Below are 18,691 nucleotides of genomic sequence, written 5' to 3' on the forward strand. Positions count from 1 at the left end.
GCATGCCTGACATCATACCTAAAACTTAGTAAAGCAGCTAAAAAACGCTTGAAGATACATACCTGGCCCAGGCAGATGAATTGTAGGCAAGGATTTGCAAACTAGAGAGAGCATCTGATCTAAGAATACTGCTGCACTTGACATGGTTTTAGGGACAAAGAGGTGGATTGATTCATCAGAAAAACAAGCAAAATCAAGGGACATTCTGACATGTTCAGATAAGAGCTTTATAGTGCATGGCAAAGAGGACAGAAGTCACCACACAGAGCTATAATCCACTATGGGCCAGTGCTGTAGAATGCAACAGTAACATACTAGGACTCTAGGAGTACTGAAGGTGCTTACTGATGGCAAGAAGCTTACTTGCTCAACAGAAGGATTTAAGCTGCCCATCAGTGAGGGGGGGAAAGGCAATTGAAGCATAAAAAAAACTAAACCTCTCAATTGCCTCCAGCTAGATGGATAGCTGATCAACTCTACAAGGTATTCAATATGGTCGGCAATACATTTGGGCCTTTTGAAAGCAGCTATTCACCAGGCACAGTTTTGCTTTGCGCTGAGTTAGTCGCATATCCACCAGTCTGATTTATAGGTGTATTTTTTTTAATGATTTCCAAGCTCTTGTCCCACACCATCTCAACACATTTTATGGTCGCTAGCTGCCACTCATCGAATGGATTTGTATCGTCAGGATGACCTACTAAAATAGTCTTAGCCTGACAAAGTGATAGCTACAATCGCTTGTTGACTAGAGCAAAACTACTTAGCTAGCAACTTCATGAGGCGCGCACACAATCCTTAGACATGAGAAATGTTTGACGTTGTTGTTATTAGCTTGCTAGAACGAAGCTAGCAAGAAGCAACTGACGGAACACACTGACACTCGTGTGGATGTGTTCCATGTAGTCCCAAGTGATGGTGATCCGGACAGGAGTAGATTGCTAAAGTTCAAGGAGTTAAGTGTAGAAAACATTTTTCTAATATTACCTGACGGTATAGTAAGCTAATACATCGAGATATTGCCCAATTGTAGATCGTATATCGGGATGCAAACTTAGCTACAGCCATCTACGGACCAGCAAGCTGCAGAGAAGCTAGCTAGTGGCGTTAGCTAGCTAATGTAGTTAGCATCAACTACTAAACAACCCCCTTTCTTTCGGACATCAGGATATCAATTGCGATTTTTTTCTGGAGTATTGTCTACAAATTTCTACTCATTCGCCACTGCTTTTTGCTGACCTATTTTCACGGCGTGTAATCAACTGACCATCAACTCTGCCTCTCCAGTTCCGTGGCTGGCTGGCTAGCTACGCTAGTTATCCAGCCTGCCACCCGCCGTGCACTTCCCCCACTCAACTCCTTCTTCAGCCGGCTAGCTTTAGCTAGCCCGCTAAGTAGAATGAGACGAGCGTCAACCATTTAATTGTGTTCCCGGCTACAGATATGGATTGTTCTGATGTATGAGGATACAACAATCACATTGTAGGTGAGTCTTTTGGTGGCGTAACATCATTAACAAACTTGGCTAGCTTTTCGACTATTTCCCTGACCTTCGATAGGTATGTACTGAAGTCAGCTAGCTAACGTTAGTGATAAGGATGGCTCTACGCTAAGTTGCCAACCTAGCTAGCTACTTCGACTAACTGGGCAGTATGGCATTCACGTTGGCAACCGAATTTATTGAAATTACTCAGCTTACATTAGGTATAATTACATGTTATGTAAATGCTTAGTCAGCTAACCAAACATGTGTTTAGTTACTGGCCATCTAGATTCCAACTGCGTAGTAAGCCCCAACCGTGTGAGTACTGTACGGTAGTTGGCAGGCGACCTATCTTGCTTCCTAGTTAGCTAGCGTCGCTAAGTTCGCTAGCTTACCCAACGGTTAATTTCAACAAGCTTTTTGGGTAAACGTTTTGGGACACTGGTTTTAGTTAGTTAGCTAACCTTGGCTATTATGTGCAGTTCTTTAATCATTATAGCCAGGGATGTGTACACTTTTGCTATAAGCAGTTATACAAGTTCGTTGTTTTGCAGTAAACTAGGTACTAGATTATAAATCAGAGCTCATACAGGCTGGCTAGCTAGCTATAATTAATTGTAAAATGGCCTACTACTTCTCAACCACTAACGTTAGCTGGTTAACTTGCTTGCTGACTAGTCTTGTGCTAGGGAAACACGAGCTTCTTTTCGTTCAATATTTGAAATACACTGTAAACTTAGTTACCAAATAAAGTGTTTTGTCAGTGGGCATTCAATTATGTGGTTTGTTTATAGTAATCATCATGTCTTAACTGATATATTCTAACAAAATAGTTATTGGGGACGGGTTGGTAAACAACACGGCTAAATATTTAACATTACAACATAGCCAACCGAACTCAGAAACATATATATTACAATAGACAATGCAGGATATGTTTTCTTGTGCACTGAGGTCGAAATTGCATTTATTGCTTTTATTCAAGTTAACTGAAACATACCCATAATCGTCCTTGTGGTTAATGTGCTGCTAGTGTTAGACGGTGTATAGGCCCGAAATAAACACAATCTAAGTTAGTAGGCAGAAAAGGGTTGCATTGTTATACTAGTTTGGGGTATGGGGAAATTGGAATATTTGGACTAGTATCCCCAAAACAAATCATTTCAGTCATTTGATTTATATATATTCGCTGCTGTATGGGATTTCACACATTGATGTTCAAATGGCATGTTCTATGTTTATATGGCAAGAAGATGTGCAAATTGTGAACTCAGCCGTCTCCACCAAAACTGAGTATTTTTATTCAAACTTGCTGTTAAAACAGGTAGTCTAAGTTTATTCCAGGAATATTTGAGTTTGTTACTGTACTGATCCAGTTAAGTTAAAAACGGATGTGTAAGTGCTAGTGTGGGTGCTGATTGTGCAACACATGCAATTGTTCGTTACCTAAATATGTGGAGGTGAGTTACATATAATATATTGTTCGTTGACAGTTGAGAAGGTTAGGACATGAATTAGGTTGTCCTAAAATAAGGTCAACCCTTCATTTCCTAGATGTTTTCCATTTATTTGAGGTAATGAAAAAACATGTGCAAACTGGCGAATACCTTCTTTCAGTAATAGTATGGAATGCATTGTACTTAGTCACTAAAAAAGCATTGTATATCTCCATTTTGGAGTGAACTGTTGCTCATTTGTGCTGCAATAGTTGCTTGAAGTGGCACCGGTGCAATGCGCCCTACTTTCAGGTATTGCTCAAACCCTGCATTGATAGGAGTTCTCCATTCTGCCACCTCTGGCCTCTTGGCCTTCCCACTCCTACATTATGGCAGCTCGCACTCAGCTCTGTCAAAGCTCTTCTCTGTCTTGTCACCCCAGTACTGTAGCAAGCTTTAACTTCTGACACCCTACTTTATTTAAGAATTTTTAAGTAAACTCCACAGCCCCATCGTTCTCTTTGGTGTATTAATTAATTTTTACTTTCTTACTTCTACCACTCGCATTCCTAATAGCTACTTCACTGAGTAAGATGTACTTACTGGGTTGTGTTGTCCCACCCTAGCTATATTAAGATGAATGCTCTGAGTGTAAGTTGCTCTGGATAAGTCTGCTTAATGTAAATGCTTTCATTCAACCTTTTACAGAAAAATGTTTACTTTAAACTTAGCACACCTCTTGAACGCTAGCGTCCTAATGATACATCGATGGAAATGTATGTTTTCAGTCGTTACAAATATGCATTAACTACGCATACATAAAAAATCTAAGATTGTATTTTATCTTTAGTCCTTAGAATTTGGCGGAACTATGCTGCACATTGGTATGGCGTCTGCACGACATTCACTGTTACAACAGGAAGTAATGTACACGGAAGTTGTATTTTCTTTGTGTATCGCGGTTTAGGGTTGTTTTATTTAAAGAAAACAACATTTCAGTTCCTATATTTTGTTATTTTTCATACATGACTTGTGCGGGTTTGGATTATGCATTGCAGACAAAAAAGATTGAAATGTCTCAAAACATTTATAATATTCTTAGCTAGTCAACGACACGCTATTTTAATGTAAAGAGTTTGCGAATCCCGGGTAACGAGCTAGTACTTTGTTAACGACGTAGCCAGCTTGCTACCGTTAGCGGTTTCAACTACATTTTGGACATAAACAGCCATATTTATTCCGCTAGATTGGATCGCGGTTAATCGATGACGTGTATCATAATGAGGCATTTAATCTCCTAATGCAAATAGGTAAATGTTTGTATTAAAACTGCTTCATAGTAGTTAACCAACTAACGTTAAGTAGTAATATTTATACAACTCACTCTTGACAGTCGTCTGAGGTTCCAAGCTAGCCAAACTAGCTAGCTGACGTCGGCTATCTGTTTTATTATCTAGGCTAGCTCGCAAGTATACTGCAGCAATGTTTGTGAAATATCGGGCTTTTTGCCGGGCACGAAAGGAAATTGAATCAGGCTGAATTTTGCGATTAAATGCCAGATAGCATAACCATAACTTGCCGGCAGTAGTTTTTTTTCCCGCGTTAGTCTTAGGTGATAAATAATGTGTGACGTTAAATTTACAGTACACTTGTGAATTTTTGGTAAATAATAATGTGTTGTACCAGCTATAACATTAGGTGACATATTCCTTGTTTGGCTGTGTTTTAGGTCTCTGTCAAGGAGATCAAAACATCAGGAGAGGGGATGGACGAGCAGAAATCGAACTGCGAAGAAAATGACTCTGAACCTACAGGTACCATGATATCCCTATCCCTGCCTTGGTGTAAACTTCTAAATTTTTTTTTAATTCACCGTAACATCAGAATAAGCATTTATTTCAATGTTTCTAATTTCTATATTTTTTTTAAGTGGATTTTCATGCAGAAGGAATCTTTCAGTTGTAGGCAAATGTTGAACCATTACTTGAACCATTAAAACGTTTAGATCCATGTAATGTTGATTTCTCTCTCTCAGCTGATGACAGTGCCCCTAAGGAGCAGCCAGTCCCCTCCAAGGGGGAATCAACGCCCCCCCCGGCTGCAGAGGACGGGTTGGACACAGCTGCTGCCACCTCCAGCTTGAATGTGTAGGCCCTTTCTCAAATACCCTTTCTTCAACCTTTAAAATGCCATTTGTGGGCATATTACTATACCTGTATATTCACCCGTCAAATCCCAATCACATGCTCCACACAACATTGATTTTAAAAGCAAAGTCCCATTGTGCTGAAGAGCGATTTTGGTCCTTGTTTACCCACACATTATAAGTTGTTGAGGTCTACTCACTTGCGTTTTGCCTGTCGGCACAGGGAGAGCAGTACAAGAGCCTGTGCTCTTTGTAACTGCGTGGAGCGCAGTTTGCATGGACAACGGGAGCTACGACGTTTTGGGCACTCTTCCTCCCCACCGGCCCTGGAGCCCTCGCCTTCCTCACTGCCAGGGCCTGGGAACGATGACCTGTCTTCCATCGGTTTCTCTGACTCCAGCGCGTCCATTGTGGCGGCGCTTTTCGATGACACAGGTGGGATTGGAACTCGGCACGTTTTGATTTAGTTTTTTCAGTTGCGCTGCCCGATTGTCGGGGCGGGGGGGCAAAATGGCTGAGGTAACTTGTTACGGAGGTTTTCTAGTTTGACGGTATTGTGTGTTTGTCGGTAGTTCAATTTAAGTGTCTAATACACACTAACCATATTAGACACTGTTAAATTGAAATTATTCCGGCATTTTTTTGTGGCAGCACAGTAAATGTTTCCTATCATTTTGCTTTTATGACAGGTGTTGCCATGTTTCCTACAGGACTCTATGTTATCAACGGGGGCATCTATTGTCTGGGCAGTTTTTTTTTCTTCATTTAATTTTATTTACGTTAATTGTCTATTGCCCTAAACTTTTACTTGTGTTGTAGTTGGATACAAACTAATGTTTTAGTTCACCAGCACGTCCGGCAGGTAGGTAGGGAAAATGTTTTCCCCCTGAGCCCCAAAACACATAACGAATGAGGATGTGGTGTAATGTTTCTGAATAATGCGTGTTCTTAAAATCTTGTATGCATGTGAAATGAGTTTAAGCAAATAATATTACAGATGATAAAAATGTTTTATGAGTATTTCTTTGGCTATTTTGATTCTGACTATTGGGCAGAAACCTCACGTCATATACCAAAAGGAGATATTCTGAAGACGGAATGAATCATTCCAGTCTACTTCACTTTGTCTAGATAAACTAGTTGGTCTCATTAATGGTTTTGGATTTGCTCCTCCTTTTTTGGGGAAAAAGCACAGCAGCAAAGTCATCTAATATCGAGAAATGTCAGCTAGCGCTCTGCTGCCTCTTCACGTCGAGCCTAGGTTGCCCGGCAACCCCAAATGTCTAATATGAACGCTGAGGGTAACCCCTGACGGTGCTGTGGTCGACAGGGGGCTGCTGGGTTCACCACTGGTGTGCAGTGTGGTCAGAGGGAGTGAGGCCGGCCGGAGGGGCCGGGGAGGAGCTGGAGAACGTGGACAAGGCCGTCATCTCAGGGACACAGCGGGTAGGTTTGACGAACCCTCCCGTGCCGACACGCCCCTTTTCATTCAATGTTCTGGGAACAAACATCTAGGCACCGTTCGGAGGTACAGGACATGTCGGGGAATAGCGATAGGTTTGATGGACTCTGGGACGCTGTAACTTTTCCCTTTGGACGTGTCTTTTAGCTGTGTGAATATTGCAAGCGTCTGGGTGCTACCATCCGATGCCACGTCGAGGGCTGCTCGCGGTTCTACCACTTCCCATGCTCCGCCGCCAGTGGCTCCTTCCAGTCCATGAAGCAGCTGGCGCTCCTCTGCCCCCAGCACATCGACAAGGCTGAGGAGATGGGTAAGGAGACTAACTTTCCCCAGCGCTTGGTACGGAGGCGCCCCACTCTACCACCAGGACACTGTAACCACAAAGGTTTTGTCTGCGATTTGGTCACTTAACCATCGAAGTGCCTGTGTTGTTTTCCAAGGAGTGGTTTGCTGAGTGTGTTGATTTGGCCTCTGGGTTGTTTGGTTTGCTGAGTGTGTTGTGTTTGTATCAGTGGGCGAGGAGGTGCTGAGTGTGTTGTGTCCGTTTCAGTGGGCGAGGAGGCGCGCTGTGCAGTCTGTGACTCGGCTGGGGAGCTACTCAACCTGCTTTTTTGTACCGGTTGCGGTCAGCATTACCACGCCTCTTGTCTGGAAATCAGCGCCACGCCCATCCAGAGGTCCGGCTGGCAGTGCCCAGAGTGTAAAGTGTGTCAGACATGCAGGCAAGTGTCTCTTTGCTTAGTCTCACAGACCTCTGGGTTTTGTTTCAGGACCTCCTTCATGTGCCCCTTTGTCAGGTTGTTAAGAGCTCATCCTGAATGCTTCTGACCATCTCTCACATGCTCCCAATCATTAGGGACAGGGCTTTCCTGGTCATGTGACCGTACCAGGGGAAATGTCTAACTCTGCGTTTGTCACAGTCCATTGCAGTGCTGACCGTCCCGGTTGCTAGAACTCTGCCGCCTTTTGGTGTTTTCTCCCACGGCCCTAACACGACACACCTGATTCTAATATTCAGCTGCACAAAACGCCAAATGGGGCCTGAGAGCGCTGACACGGGACCATAAGACTCCAGAGGGTAACGTCACGTTGTGTTGTCTTACAGGCAGCCAGGGGAGGACTCCATGATGTTGGTGTGTGACGCCTGCGATAAGGGCTACCACACCTTCTGTCTCCAGCCCGCCATGGACTCCCTTCCCTCGGACACATGGAAGTGCAGAGTGAGAGCATGACTGTGTCTATGGCCGTTGGTCATGTCGGTTAACGTTGTTTGTTTATTCTGACCGTCGGTTCCTTTAAATCGCAGTTCGCATAGAGCCTTTAATATGCGAACCTTTCTGAGAACGTACCTCTGTTGGGTTTTCGTTGCGTTTTACCGTGCGACTAACCTGTTGAATGTCCTCCACCTCAGCGGTGTCGGGTGTGCACGGACTGCGGCGCTCGCGGCCCGGCCCTGCCCGGCTCGGCCCAGTGGTTTGACAACTACGCCGTGTGTGAGGGCTGCCAGCGGACTCGCAGCTCCACGTGTGCCGTCTGCCGCCAAGCCTCGGATCCGCCGGTCCCGCTGCCTCGTTGCCGCGCCTGCCTCCGGTATGTCCTCGTGTAGCCCCCCGGTCCGTAACGCCGGCTTAGCCTCGGGGTCACGCCTCGAGCCGTTCCTGACGAGCGCTCTGTCGTCTCCCCAGGTGGGTGCACGATGAGTGCTCCTTTCTGTCGGAGCCACCTGAGGGAAAACGCATCTGTTCGCTGTGCCGAGACCGGGCACCCGCGCCGGACCCCGTCGCACCGACGGACGTGGGGGAGACGCAGGCCGTGGAGGCGGAAGGGTCCGTGGGGACGCTCGGAGGACAGGCGGACGCCGTTGCCGCAGCAACAGATCAGGCGGATGCCCTGGCGGTCGCACAGATGGGTGCGTGTGAGGCGACCGTGGGACAGACGGCCAGGTCGGAGGAGGTGCCCGTCGATCCTGCCCAGGCCAGGACGGACGAGGAGGTGCCCATGGAGCTTGGTATGTTGACTGGTTTTTGTTGGGCTTGATTTAGCTTGGGATCTGCCAGAGCGTCAGTGTATGAGAGGCATATCAACAGCATGCAGAGAGACAGGCTGGCAGAGAGACAGGCTGGCAGAGAGACAGGCTGGCAGAGAGACAGGCTGGCATACAGTGTCTGGGTGATGAACAGCATGCAGAGAGACAGGCTGGCAGAGAGACAGGCTGGCATACAGTGTCTGGGTGATGAACAGCATGCAGAGAGACAGGCTGGCAGAGAGACAGGCTGGCATACAGTGTCTGGGTGATGAACAGCATGCAGAGAGACAGGCTGGCAGAGAGAGAGATAGCAGTCAAGTCCAAGTAAAGTAACCTTTTTATGTTATTTATTATTCGTTTTGACTACATGGCCGCTGTTTACATAGTGGCATACTGCATTAACCCGCGAGGAGCTAATTACCCTGGCTAATGCTAGGCTAATTCAGGTGTTTTCTATGGTTCCAACTATCCTGCCAGCAGGCGTATTATTTACCAAGTAGCAAGCCTACGTTTTGGTTCTGTAGCCTGTTACTCTCATTTGTACTCTCAATTTCATTTTCATTTCATCCCTGGATAATCCGCCATGCCTTAGATGTTATAGGACCACCACAACAATCGCTATCGCTTATGGAATATCTGTACTTCAATTTTATCTTCTAGCCTCGGAAGGAATTTCGTTTGAGTTCATTAGCGCTGTGATGAAAATGACATTGTTTTTTTTTTTTTTGAAGGGATGGATGCAGGAGTGATTGGGAGCACCCATGTGGAGGGGAGTAGTGCCATGGAGGAGGGTCCTCGGCTGGAAACCGAGGAGGTCCCTACGGAACAGCCCACTGTCCTCCCTGAGCTGGCAGGAAAATGTGAAACGGAACAACAGGAGGCCTGTTGTTCACCTGTGGCTTCTCTGGAGCCCCCCAAACCTCAACCCCATGTCAGCTCGGCGCCTATCCCGGAGTCCCCGGAGTCCCCGGAGCAGCAGGCGCCGCAGTCACCGGAGCCAGCCCCCGTGGTCGAGCTGGGCCCTGTGTACATGAAGGAGAAGCAGAAGGAGGCGCCTAAGCTCTCGACAGAGCAGCTGCCCACGCAGGAAAGGGACGAGGAGGAGAGAAGCGGCGAGGGCGTGTCGCCCGCCAAGCCGTCTGTTCGGGAATCGCCAGAGTCACCGACTCCTCCCGTCTCCACTCCGGAGGCGGAGCCTGTTTCCATGCAAACGGATGAGGTGGGGCTTACGGAGGAAGCTGCGAGTGACCTAATGGAGGAGTGCTCGGGGTCTCCTGCTCCGCATGGGGACGCCAACGAGTCTGCTCCTAGTGCTGTGGAGACTGAGGACAGGGCTACTCAGTCGGAGGAGGAGGAGGAGTTTGGAGAAGAGGAGGAGGAGGAGCCCAGGAAGGAGGCAGAAGGAGAGGGTCGACTTAGTCATCCAAGGAGGGTGAAGATTAAGCTGGAGCCCCAGGACCCTACGGAGGAACAGGAAGACACCAAGCCTGATCACCTCCTCCTGGATGAGATGTCCAACCAGAGCCACGGGGATGAGAGCAGCTCTGGGTTCCTCGGCTCCCCAGCCGAGGCAGAGCCAGACGCACAGGTTAGAAACCCATAGTCTGGTGGTTTTATACATGCATTGTGTTTAGCGGTGTTTGTCCATGTCTGTTTCTGCCGTTCTCCCAGTGTTTTGCTGTGAGTAAAGTTTGATTTCACTCTGATTTGGCAGCTCTCCATGGAGCTCAGCTTGATGCCCACTGGCCGCTCCCGCTCCGACTCCCTGCTCACTGAGACGGACGACTCCCTGCCCTTTGACCCCCTCAAACCAGACGGGGAGAAGAAGAGGAGAGGCTCGCCTGGACGTTCCCGTGTCAAACAGGTACGTCCCAGCGACTCGTCTCAGTCGTTCTGGAGGCCGGCCGTCGTACGGCTTGAGGCTAAATCCCGGCTAATCTCCCGGTGATATTGAGCTTCCGCAACGCCGGTGTTGGTCAGTGGTTGGAATCTTGGGGGTCTTGTTCTTAGGTGTCTGTTCAAAATGGTCGTTTGCGGTATGTGACACCGTTGCTCTGGGCCGTTGCAGGGGCGAGGCAGCAGCAGTTTTCCCGGGAAGCGGCGCCCCCGAGGGGCTGGGGGTGGTGGCGGAGGAGGAGGTGGTCGTGGGCGTGGCGGGAGGAACCGGTTCAAAGCCATGGCCTCCTGCATCGATGCCTTCCTGGTGAGTTGAGCAAACATTCGTGTAAAGGAAAACATTTGCCTCTTTTATCAATTTGACATATAAGTGTCTGCTGAATTATGTGAATTTACAAGGTTTATTATATGTAACGCATGTGTGAATTGGGACTGGTTTTTCCCCCTGTCCCTCTCTGCTCACAGCCAGGATTATGGGTTTTGGACTCTGGCACGGTTAGGATTGCCTACCTTGCTCAAAGGCTAAATTACATTTACTTTTAATTTGTCAGCTTGCGGAATTGATCCAGCAACCTTTCAGTTACTGCTCCAACTTCATTGCCCCTGAGGCTTCCTGCTGTGAACCCAGACTGACATAAAGATACGCCCCATAAAAAAGATGGAATGGATGCCTTGGTATCTGTTAGAGGCTCCATGTGGTAGCAAGGGAAGGGGGAGATTTCTAATCAATGCAAAATGGAATTAGAATGACTGAATTAGGTTGCCTTAATGAGAAATAGGCAGCAATGTTCCACCAATATCGACCTCAAGTCAACACAGATCCCAATGTTGCCCAATGTGATAAATAATCCAAGCACCACGTTTGTCTAGTGCCAGGCGTTTGGCTACTCCCCCCCCCCCCCCAACACTCCCTCCTTGGAGAAACGAGCCGAGGCAAAGTGCGTTTCTGCTTTCTATCTTCCGATTAGCGTGAGCTAGTGCCTATTGGAAGTTTAAAACATAGTCGTCACCCCCCCCCCCCCCCCCCCCCAAACACATTGACTTGATTGGTGGTTTATCAGAGTCTGATGCGTGTTGAATTATTGTCCCCAGCTGAGTATGACCGCGACAGACTCTGGACTGAACAAGGAGGAGGAGGAGGGCGAAGAAGATGAGGCTATGCAGAACACAGTGGTGCTTTTCTCCAACACAGACAAATTTGTCCTGCTCCAGGTACTGTAGGCTAATTCTGGCTTTGTGCTTTTCCCTTTGACATTTTCCAGCTGCCCCGTGGCATTTACAATATTTGACAGTCTTTGACATTTGAACATATTCGCTGTAACACAAGATGACTTAGTTTTTCCTTCTCTCCCCCTCTCCCTTTCTCCCTCTTCCCTCATCTCCCTCTCTCTCCCCCCCTCCCTCCCGTCTCTCTCTCACTCTCTCCCTTCCCGTCTCTCTCTCTCTCTCCATCTGTGTTGTCTCCTCCAGGACATGTGTGTGGTGTGTGGCAGTTTTGGGAAGGGTGTTGAGGGGCAGCTGCTGGCCTGTGCCCAGTGTGCTCAGTGTTACCACCCCTACTGTGTGAACAGCAAGGTAAGTGTCCAACGGCTTCCTGTCCATCTTCTTCAGGGGCCTGTTCGTTGCCCCCCCGACCCAGTCTTACTGATGACGATGATGATGATCCACATTGAGGTCGGACCGGAGTCAGAATGAGACCCGTACCCCCGGCCTCATTTTCATCCCATTCCCAGGACCCAGACAAATGCTTTTTTGTGTTTTTAATGCTGGACTCTGTTGCCGCCCCCCCCCCCCCCCCCACCCCCTGTAGATAACTAAAATGATGCTGCGTAAGGGCTGGCGCTGTCTGGAATGTATCGTGTGTGAGGTGTGCGGTAAGGCCTCTGACCCGGCCCGCCTGCTGCTCTGTGACGACTGTGATGTCAGCTACCACACCTACTGCCTGGACCCACCGCTGCACACCGTCCCCAAGGGGGGGTGGAAGTGCAAATGGTAAAGACCCCCCCCCCCCCCCCCTCACCTTTTCATTCCCCTTGGTTGTTGCGGTCCGGATAAGATCGCGGCTACAGCCAAGTCCTGTCCGTGACTGCCTCCTGACACACTCCCCTAACCTCGGGTCTCTGTCTTCCATCGCATTGGCTGCGTTGCCATTATCCATGACAACAGGGGGGGGGGGGGGGTGGTTTGCGCCGTTTTTCCCCCTTGAAATCCTCTATTGCAGACGAGGCGCCTGAACGCACATTTGCCCCTCCCGTCTCCAGGTGTGTCTCCTGTATGCAGTGTGGCGCCAGCAGCCCGGGGTTCCACTGTGAGTGGCAGAACAACTACACGCACTGTGGCCCCTGCGCCAGTCTAGTCACGTGCCCCGTCTGCCGGGAGAACTTCATGGAGGAAGAACTGCTGTTGCAGTGCCAGCACTGTGATCGGTGGGTATGCGCGCCTTCCGGGATCAATAGATACGCGTGGGGTCCCAGGGACGTGGGGCCCTGAGGTACTCCCGTCCGCGCTTTAGCGTTGGCTGCGTGTTCGTTGAGGTTTTCGTACCATGTCGAGTTGTTGGAATAAAGGTGTGTGTGTGTGTGTGTGTGTGTGTGTGTGTAGGTGGGTGCACGCGGTGTGTGAGAGTCTGTACACCGAGGACGAGGTGGAGCAGGCGTCGGACGAGGGCTTCGCCTGCACCTCCTGCACTCCCTACGTCCCCAAGCCCATAGGTACGTGTCCCACCCTTAGAACGCGCCTCGTTAGAACGCGCCTCGTTAGAACGCGCCTCGTTAGAACGCGCCTCGTTAGTCGGTGAAACGTGTCGTGTTTCTCACAGTGTTTCTGTCCATCCGCAGTGACAATGGACACCACCTACATGACGGCCATAAAGATTAAAGAACCTGGTAGGTTTTGCCCCCCCCCCACCCCGTTTGATGAGCCGCTAAGTCTGCCCAGCGATACTAATTTGGCATGGCCCGTTCACTAGCAGTCATTCATCAACTGCTCCCCCCCCCCCCCCAGAGCCCCAGTTTTACCGGTTGGAGGGGGTGTGGCTGACGGAGACGGGTATGTCCCTGCTGCGAAGCATCTCCATGTCTCCCCTGCACAAAAGACGTCAGCGGCGCTCCCGGCTGGGCCTGTGTGGAGAGGGCGGGGCCGACGGCCTGGAGCTGAAGGAGGGAGACGGGGATGAGGGCAAAGGTCAGTGGACTCTCTGCTCCTCAACATGCATGGTACCATGGTTTGAGACTGATCTTTAAGATCTGATTCGCTTGTCTCCTCTTGTGGGTTTGAGGTTTAGATTTGGGGGTGTGAATGCATCCGAGATGTGTGATTTGAACAGCTTGTTTCCGGAACGGTCTTTTGATAGCTATGAACGGTCCGGAATGGTTTTTGATTGAGGCATTGTCTTTTTAAGAAGTGATAGCTCTTTTTATTTATTTTTTAGCTGCTTTTTCTGTCTTCATCTGCAATGAGCCTGAATCTGTCTGTCTGTTGTTTTAGGCTGTGGGGAGCCCATGGACTGTGAGCCAGGAGCTCCAATTGTAAAACAGGAGGCTCCAGGGAGTCCAGACAGAGATGGAACAGAGGGAGGTGCTGAGGGCATGGATGAGGGCCTCCTGAAAGGTGGAGTGGAGGAGACGGATGATGGGAAGAAGAGAAAGCGGAAACCCTACAGACCAGGTCAGAGGTTTACTCTGACAACATTACATCTCACCAGATGTATTACTGTTTTCTTTTGAAATGCTTTAATGGTTGAGCATTGGTGTTATCGTCAAGATGCAGACCAAACTCCCCTGATTCCTCAGGAAATGAAACAGTCCTTTAAAACAAACCCGTTCTGACCCTCCCCCGGATATTGTCGATTGTTTCCCTGTGACGAGCGCATTTCAAACAGACCGCTGAAAAGTTCTGACTCATTTATTGTGCCTCAGGGACCGGTCTGACTCATTTCTTCTGCCTCAGGGATCGGTGGCTTCATGGTGCGCCAGAGGAAGTGTCACACAAGGATGAAGAAAGGTCTGTTCCCTCATCTGTCTCATCTGGCTGGAGACGGGACTGCTATTATAGATGGACAGGCCGGAGAGAAGCCAGGCCTGGAGGAAGGCAAGTTACTGCGGCTCAATCACACACACCCGTTGGAGGCGGGTCACATTCTGAGACGTGCCATCACACAGCTCAATCACACACATCCGTTGGAGCTGGGTCACATTCTGAGACGTGCCATCATACAGCTCGATCACACACATCCGTTGGAGGCGGGTCACATTCTGAGACGTGTCGATGTTTTAGGGACACTGCAGACACACAGGCTTACGATCATACGCTTTCATGTGTCATTCTCCAGGATGGTATGTTGCTACAATCGTAATTGCTACCATCAAATTTGGGATTTTAGACATCTGAAATGCCGTTTTGTGGACAGGGCCCCATCCAGACACGCCTATGGATGGACTGCCGGACACAAAGCCTGCTGAAGGAGAGGGGGAGCAGGCCAAGAAACGACGAGGCAGAAAGAAGAGCAAACTGGAGGACATGTTCCCAGCTTACTTACAGGTAAGTTATTTCTTGGGCTCTCCAACAGACCGTAGCGCTGCTAACCTTGTTTTGACCACAGCTCTTAAAACGGGACGTTGCAAGTTCGTCCGTGGCTCTAGTAGAGTGGGACAAGACCCCGGCTGGCTTGAGGTTTATAATCCTCAGTAGTTCCCCCTTTGTCTTTGTTTGCCCGGTCCAACGTTATTTATAGTGTCCCTTAAGTTCCAAACAGGACACGATGGTATTCAGCCTCTGTCTGTCATTCTGTAGGAAGCGTTTTTTGGTAAGCAACTGATGGACCTGAGCAAGAAGGCTCTCCTGGTTCCCCCGGGACAGAGGCATCATGGTGCTGTGGGGCTCCTACGTCCTCCACTGCCCCAGGCGCTGGGAGACCGACCGGCTCCTTCGGTCGCGGTGGAGGCCAAGGAGCAGGGGGCCGGGGCCGGGGCGCTCACGAAGCAGGAGGGGGGCGACGATCCTCTGGCTCAGGTGGAGGGAGCCGGGTCGTCTGCGTCTGTCAAAGAACAGGGCTCAGCGGACCCCCAGGCCTCAGCGGACCCCCAGGGCTCCGACACGGAGAAGAATGAAGGTGAGGGATCACAGTGGTGATGCATACGCTATAATGAAAGGTTGCTCAATCCTCTTTTCTTCAGATGACCGAGCTGTTTGTCTGAGATGTGTGGCCCATTTCGTTTTGGTGCGCGCCTAGGTTTAAATAATTTAGCCGGCACTTTTAGTCAGGGTGAATTTTGGTAACGGGTCCTTGCGTCTCTGCCAGGTCTTCCTCAGGGCGTGGAGAGTCAGGACTCGGAGCAGTTCTTCAGGAAGGTCCTGGGGTCGTCAGAGGGGGCGTCTATCGGCGGGTCTCTACAGAGCAGCATGAGGCCCATCTTGGAAGGAGGCAAGGGGGAGATGAACCGCGGTGGTCTGCCTCAGAGGGGCCTCCTCACAGGTACGGCCGGGGGGCGCTTTCCGGCGAGGGCTGTGAGCGGGCACCGGGTTGTGTTTTTGTAAATGCCCCGTGTTCAGGAAGTGTTACAGTCATGGCTGAGCCGGACAGGTCACCTATACAAGCTGATTTCTCCCAGGGTCCCTGCCTTCAGCTGGTGTGATGGACTCCATCCCGGGACTCTCCCAGTCTCCCTTCTTTGACGTGCGGGAGCGGGGGGCCCTGTTCAGCCCCGACGGGGGAGAGGAAAGCCCCTGGGCCAACCCTTCCACCCCAGCCACCCCGTCCACACCTCCGACCCCAACAGAGCCTGACGGCGATGGGCTGTCCTATAACCAGCGCAGCCTCCAGCGCTGGGAGAAGGACGAGGAGCTAGGAGAGATGTCCACCATCTCCCCTGTACTCTACGCAAACACAAACTTCCCCACTCTCAGACAGGACTACCCAGGTAAGTGGTTCTTTGGAGGTGGTGGAGGGAGGGGGGGGGGGGGGTTATTTTTCCTCTGAGGTTTGGATTAAACATTTGTTTTATCTCTGAACATTTGACGTGTGTGATGTTTTGGTTTCCTGGAACAGGAAGTGATGTAAGTTGCGTCTTGATTTCTCACAGACTGGTCCAGCCGGTGCAAGCAGATCATGAAGGTCTGGAGGAAGGTTTCAGCCGCTGACAAGGTTCCTTTCCTGCAGAAGGCCAAAGACAACCGGGCGGCTCAGCGAATCAACAAGGCACAGAAGGTTAGAGTTCAGATCAGAGACGCGATTCATGGGCCGAGCTGGCCTTGACCCGCGGCAGGCCTGAGTTAAAGAAACAAATGCTTTTGAATCACTTCACTGGAACTCTTAGGCGTTGGTCTTTCAGCTCGCCGTAGCAGGTTTTGTGCAGTGTTGTCATTTGCAATATAGATTCGAAGGAGTGGCGTTCTTCCATGTTAATCGGGAATTCTGTTGAATCATGCAGATCTGTAATGACAGTATTAGGGGAGCTTCAGAGGGGTGTGAGGAACTTGGAAAGTTCTGTTTTTTTATTGTGTTGTCAGGGTTTTATATTTCTTCTCTTCCAAAATGAGAATTCAATATGATTTCCACTGCCAACCCTCCTGTTTTGCATAATTTTGATAGACATGAGCTGGTACTCGAGCTGGCTAGGCGATGGCTTGGGAGATTGAAAAGATATAGAATAATTGCTGTCTTGTGGTCTTATCACTTGCTATGTTGGCTAACCATGCTCTAGCCAGTGAGGGGAATTTCGACAGATGGCTTTCTGCACTTGTGTGCTCCATGTGTAAATATTAGATAGTTCTCTGGGTTGAAACGACACCTCACCACATCGATTGCCAGAGCTGATGTAACATTTGCTTAGCTGGCTGTGTGTAACTAACAAGCCTCAGAAATGTGATTTCAACAATGTAGCCAAATATATTTGGTTCAGATTCATAAATGTACTAAGTGCTGCTCAGTTCTCTCCAGAGGATCTGTCCTTCCTGGTCTTTAACAGGACTAATGAAATGACTACCTATACACATTTTGTATACTGCTACTGATCATGGGATCTGCAACTTTAGGAAAAACCACAACCTTTGCCAAAACAACTGCTTTATAACTACTTCAAACCTCACTGGTTGACTTAAGTAGAACAATGTGATCCGACCACGAGCTGCAGTTTTAGAATAATAAGGTCAGAATACTTTTCAGTTGGTCTCGTCCATTCGTTAGACCCATGTTTAACAAAAGCCTGCCCACTAAGTTTAAGCTCACATGTCAAACACAGGCCAAATGCAATAAAACTGAATTTGTTTTTGCTTTTGCTTTCTACTTTTGTCATCTGATTGTGTCAAAATAATGGAAATAACACCATATGCAGTAGCAAATTGTGAAATCCTGGAAGGAATGAATAGGGCGTGTTCACAGTCATAAAGATCCGGAAACATTTTTGAATCTCTCCTCAAAATTAAAACCTGTGCTGTTATCACAAAACTACCATTAACTTGTCGTTGTCATTAAATGAACCAACCTAATTGACCTGTTTTAGCCGCTACTTAATTAGCTGGAGCTGTAACACTTGAGAAGAGCAGCAGCTCAAACAGGACTGTATGATGTGGATCTGATTGAGGGCAGCAGGGAATGAGAGAAGTGCCTAGTTAATCATCTCTTCTGAATGCAGTAGCTGTGTTGACGGCATCAAGCAGAGGGATAATTAGGCTAGCTAGCTAATGTTAGCTTAGATTATTGAGAGTATGTAACTTGAAATAGTTCTAGCATGAATTTAGCATACTGCCGGTTTGATGACAGCCACACGCGACACGTCCTACAGTCAAAAGCAGCATTATTAAAAAACGAATTAACAACGAGGCCGTTTTTATGTTGGGAGTTGGTCACATCCTAAATCCGACCCAGTCACATTTTTCATGGTGACGATGCTCGCGTGCTCTCCTAAACTCTCCGTTTTCCTTCAGCAGGCGGAAAGCCAGGTGTGTCGGCCTATCAAGACAGAGGGTGGCGGTGCATGCGGGGGTATTCGGGTGAAGGGGGAACGACCTAGCCTGCACCTCCAGATCCCCCCAGCATCAGGTTCCGTCTCCACCCCCTCCCAGCCCAGCTCTGCAGAGAGCCCCTTCCCCTTTCTTCCCGACTCTGGGTCATCCTCCACCTTCTTCCCCGACAGTGCTCTGAAGACGCCGGGCTCAACCATGGCAGACATGCGTACTGATCCCTTTACCAAGCTGCCTCCCCGGTCCCCCCACCCCTCTCACCACTCCCACCCCTCAACCCCGT

The 18,691-nt window shown here is 49.0% G+C and overlaps 1 protein-coding gene across 5 annotated transcripts in view; it reads left to right on the forward strand.

Annotated features, from left to right (window-relative positions):
- Positions 1–387: 387 nt before the first annotated feature.
- kmt2d (lysine (K)-specific methyltransferase 2D) overlaps positions 388–18,691 on the forward strand; it is a 40,704-nt gene continuing 22,400 nt past the window's right edge. Inside the window, exons 1-28 of one of the 5 annotated variants that reach the window (XM_029124070.2) lie at positions 388–483; positions 4,649–4,733; positions 4,955–5,066; positions 5,289–5,500; positions 6,396–6,511; positions 6,675–6,837; positions 7,078–7,249; positions 7,633–7,747; positions 7,939–8,117; positions 8,213–8,535; positions 9,285–10,141; positions 10,268–10,417; positions 10,622–10,756; positions 11,542–11,661; positions 11,920–12,024; positions 12,260–12,441; positions 12,711–12,875; positions 13,051–13,160; positions 13,287–13,334; positions 13,453–13,632; positions 13,936–14,115; positions 14,398–14,538; positions 14,858–14,988; positions 15,241–15,559; positions 15,749–15,922; positions 16,059–16,367; positions 16,530–16,654; positions 18,373–18,691. The exon at positions 18,373–18,691 is cut by the window's right edge and continues 1,508 nt beyond it. In XM_029124070.2, the coding sequence (XP_028979903.2) occupies positions 4,685–4,733; positions 4,955–5,066; positions 5,289–5,500; positions 6,396–6,511; positions 6,675–6,837; positions 7,078–7,249; positions 7,633–7,747; positions 7,939–8,117; positions 8,213–8,535; positions 9,285–10,141; positions 10,268–10,417; positions 10,622–10,756; positions 11,542–11,661; positions 11,920–12,024; positions 12,260–12,441; positions 12,711–12,875; positions 13,051–13,160; positions 13,287–13,334; positions 13,453–13,632; positions 13,936–14,115; positions 14,398–14,538; positions 14,858–14,988; positions 15,241–15,559; positions 15,749–15,922; positions 16,059–16,367; positions 16,530–16,654; positions 18,373–18,691 (5,191 nt within the window). In that variant the 5' untranslated portion in view covers positions 388–483; positions 4,649–4,684. Of the gene's footprint in view, positions 484–522; positions 1,487–3,886; positions 4,230–4,648; positions 4,734–4,954; positions 5,067–5,288; positions 5,501–6,395; positions 6,512–6,674; positions 6,838–7,077; positions 7,250–7,632; positions 7,748–7,938; positions 8,118–8,212; positions 8,536–9,284; positions 10,142–10,267; positions 10,418–10,621; positions 10,757–11,541; positions 11,662–11,919; positions 12,025–12,259; positions 12,442–12,710; positions 12,876–13,050; positions 13,161–13,286; positions 13,335–13,452; positions 13,633–13,935; positions 14,116–14,397; positions 14,539–14,857; positions 14,989–15,240; positions 15,560–15,748; positions 15,923–16,058; positions 16,368–16,529; positions 16,655–18,372 lie in introns of those variants that run through there. The other 4 variants (XM_029124068.2, XM_029124071.2, XM_029124072.2 and 1 more) reach the window with 4 other exon arrangements.

The sequence above is a fragment of the Esox lucius genome, chromosome 12, assembly GCF_011004845.1.
Source record: "Esox lucius isolate fEsoLuc1 chromosome 12, fEsoLuc1.pri, whole genome shotgun sequence".
In the NCBI taxonomy this organism is placed as follows: Eukaryota; Metazoa; Chordata; class Actinopteri; order Esociformes; family Esocidae; genus Esox; species Esox lucius.